At 30.5% G+C, this 3,713-nt stretch overlaps 1 protein-coding gene across 1 annotated transcript; it reads left to right on the forward strand.

The window, feature by feature from the left end:
• Window positions 1-349: 349 nt before the first annotated feature.
• Window positions 350-2,109, forward strand: LOC115720287 (uncharacterized). The gene is made up of 5 exons (XM_061107806.1): window positions 350-690; window positions 776-1,077; window positions 1,145-1,318; window positions 1,412-1,516; window positions 1,605-2,109. Exons 2-5 carry the CDS (start codon window positions 920-922, stop codon window positions 1,792-1,794), a joined length of 627 nt encoding a protein of 208 aa, XP_060963789.1. The 5' UTR covers window positions 350-690; window positions 776-919; the 3' UTR covers window positions 1,795-2,109.
• The last annotated feature ends 1,604 nt before the right edge of the window (window positions 2,110-3,713 follow it).

A 3,713-nucleotide genomic window follows, 5' to 3' on the forward strand; every position in this document is an offset into this window, starting at 1 on the left:
GAGGCCAAAAAGGTATTATATACCAAAAATTTTAGAAAGCCCCGCCTCTTCACTTTTCATCTCCCGCCTGTGCTCTTTTTTTTTTTCTCTTAACATAACACCCAGCTGCCCTAAAAAAACCCATAAGCTTTAAAAAATCCATCACCCCCATATACAAAACCAATCTTCTCATCTCGTCGGAGGCGTCGCCCAACCCCGATTTGTTCCCTCTCCGGCCACGAGGACGACCACGAAGCATTTCCGCCCATAAATTCGTTCCAGCTACGAAGAGGTTAGAACCAAGCTAAGTTTTATCTATGCTGATTTTTCTAAGTTTTATCTATTCAAAAAAAAAATATTATCAAACTTACCTAGAAACTTAAATGCCCAGAATAAATAAAAACTAGATCTTTACCGATCTGTTCCTTTTTATTTTCTTTCATAATATAAAAGAAAAAAAGAAAAGACAAGAAAAACCTAGTTGCAACTGGGCACGTAGTAATACAACCAAAACTTGAGAAGTTGAGAGTAGATGGAAAAGAGTACGATGACACCTATTCTTGTGTTTTCATCGAGAAAATTATTAAACATAATGCTCTACTCCCACAGCCGCTTGAACAACAAGGCTTTCGCACAGTGGGAGAGGCAATTGGGTGCTACGTTGCTTGGCCAAGGGCATATATAGTGTTAGAAAAATCTAATCAAGAAACGGTAATCATTGTTCGTAGTTTAGAGTTATTTGATTTACCAATTAATATTGCTAAATCTAACTTTGGAATGTTTTTTTTTGTTCTAGGTGAGACTAGCAAAAAAGGCACGCACAGATAACCCTCTAGGTCCACCGACTCAAGATCTTAAACATCCTTTGAGGCCATCAAAACTCTCAGTGACTCGTTACCCTAAGCCTGGTCTTACAACAACACTAAAAAAGCTTAAAACAATGGTAATGGGATGGCCAGACATGTATGTACCACAAATTAAAATTGCAGATGATGTGTTCGGAGTTGAAAATGATAGTACTTGGATAATGAAGGAGGACATCCTTGGTTTTTGCGACCTGGATAAGATTGGGGCTACAGTTATGTCTCTCTGGTGCAGGTATAATATTAAAAATTAACTTAATATGTATACTATAGTTTGTTATTAATTATCTATTGTTTACCAGCTATTTGCAGACCCGGTTTCTCAATCATTCTGGATTAAATAAGGTTTATGCATTTCTTAACCCATCTTGGGTAGGCAACAAAGCTGGGTCATATGCAAAACGTGTGACCAATTTATCTCAACGGTTGAGCGACATAGACCCTGGTCAGTTTCTAGTTAGTCCGTGGATTGATAGGTATGTAGGTTTATAGTTTTAGTATGTCTAACTATTTGTATATATATTTATATATTACTGAATTTGATTTTGTATGTTTGATAATGTGTGTAGCAAGCACTGGATGGTTATTCTTATCCAGCCGTCCTCACAGAGGGTGGCATTTTTGGATCCACTCAATGGTCTAATGCCTGGAGACATCGAGAAAGTTGTCAAAGAGTAAGTGTGTTATAAGTTCTTAACTTAGTAGGTTAGCAATAAATTAATTATTGAATTGTGTTAATTAATTAACTTTATTTTATTATAGAGCATTGATGAAATACAACCTTCAGAATAGTAAAAAGGCAAATAGTAGACCGAATATCACTTACCACAAGTGTCGGCTTCAGCCCGATATTGTTCAATGTGAATATTATTGCATGAAGTTTATTCAAGAGCTCATGATTGTGCCAAATCCAACACGTCACTTGGCCACTAAGGTATATACAATTATTTAGTAACTTGTTATTTTAAGCACTTTTTATTAATTTATAATTAACTTATAGAATTCTTCTCTTTCTTTTATAGTATTACATTGATACCCCGTACACACCTGACGAAATCAATATACTTCGGGATGAATGGGCTGAATTCCTTCAGTTTGAGCTCACTAAACCAACGCAACATTGAAGCTTTGGAACTTTTTTGTGTAGGACATACTTTTGTTATTGTAATTAGTTAGTATAAACATAGTACTTTGTTATACTAACTGATTTAAGTATAAGTACTTTGTGAAGTTAAAATTTTTATGGTATAAGTATTTTATTATTTAATTTTTGTTGTTATTTTGTCTTAATTTAGAAATCTTACAATATAGATGGGGAATTTGACAAATAATAGTAATTTACACCCTGCTAATAATATTGTGTTGTTTTAAAACCGACACTAAAAAACTTGGGAAATCATAAATAAGTTTTTTGGTGTCATTTTATAACTGACACTAAAGAACCTTTAAGTGTCGGTTATAAAATGAGACCAAAAATCAATGGTGTCGGTTTAAAACCGGCACTAAAAGATAAAACATACATGTATACTTTAAGTGTCGGTTATAAAACAAGACCAATACTCAATGGTGTCGTTTTATAACTGACACCAATAATTTACTTTTTGTCACTGTAGTATAGGTGTCGGTTTCATGAACTGACACTAAAAGTATTAGTCTCAGTTTAAAACCGACACCAAAAGTTTGTTTTGTAGTAGTGTATCAACCATCTATTTTTCATACGGGAGTGACTCAAATAGTAATCTATGTTCAGTACGATGGGGAGTGGAAGGATGAATAGGGGTCATATAAGTGGTCGCCAAAAGAAAGTTATATATATAATTATCGATAATTCGAGCACTACTTGGATAAATTTATAAGAAAATTAGAGCCAATCAAATTTTCAAAAAAATAGCTCAAGTTAGAGTGGTTGAGCTCAACTATATGTGGTTGAGATTAGTAAATATTGTAATTATATGACTCGACTATAATTAGTAGAGCTTGACCATTCATGGTTGAGATTCATAATTATTAATCTAATTAATTTTTATATTGATCAAATTTTGTAAAGGTTAGAAGTGACAATAGATATTATACCATTTTGCAAATAGATTAAAATTATCAAGATTATTATGAAATGTAAAGAATGTAGCAATAGAAATTATGACATTTATAAAATATATAGTTTTGTCTAAAATAAATATGAAATGTCACAATAATATTTTAGAAATAATTTTTTTTTTCTTAAATAGATTAAATCATCAAGATTATTATCAATTTTCTTTATTAGTAAAGAATGTGGCAATATACATTATAACATTTATAAAATATATAGTTTTGTCTAAAGTAAACATGAAATGTCACAATAATATTTTAGAAATAGAATTTTTTTCTTAAATAGATTAAATCATCAAGATTATTATTAATTTTCTTTATTAATAGAGAATATGACAATATGCATTATAACATTTATAAAATGTATGGTTTTGTCTGAAATAAATATGAAATGTCACAATAATATTTTAGAAATATAATTTTTTTCTTAAGAAGATTAAATCATCAAGATTATTATTGATTTATTTATTTGTAGAGAATATGGCAATAGTCATTATAATATTTATAAAATATAAAATTTTGTCTATGGTAAATATGAAATGTCACAATAATATTTTAAAAACATAATTTTCTTCTTAAATAGATTAAATCATCAAGACTGTTACTAATTTTTTTTATTAGTAGAGAATGCGGCAATAGACATTATAATATTTATAAAATATATAATTTTATCTAAAGTAAATATGAAAGCTCGACCATATTAAATCATATAGCTCGACTATAATGTGTAGAGCTCGACCATTATAAAGTATATAGCTCAACTGTATGAGTTGAGCTCGA

Source organism: Cannabis sativa, unplaced genomic scaffold, assembly GCF_029168945.1.
Source record: "Cannabis sativa cultivar Pink pepper isolate KNU-18-1 unplaced genomic scaffold, ASM2916894v1 Contig3, whole genome shotgun sequence".
NCBI classification, from domain to species: Eukaryota; Viridiplantae; Streptophyta; class Magnoliopsida; order Rosales; family Cannabaceae; genus Cannabis; species Cannabis sativa.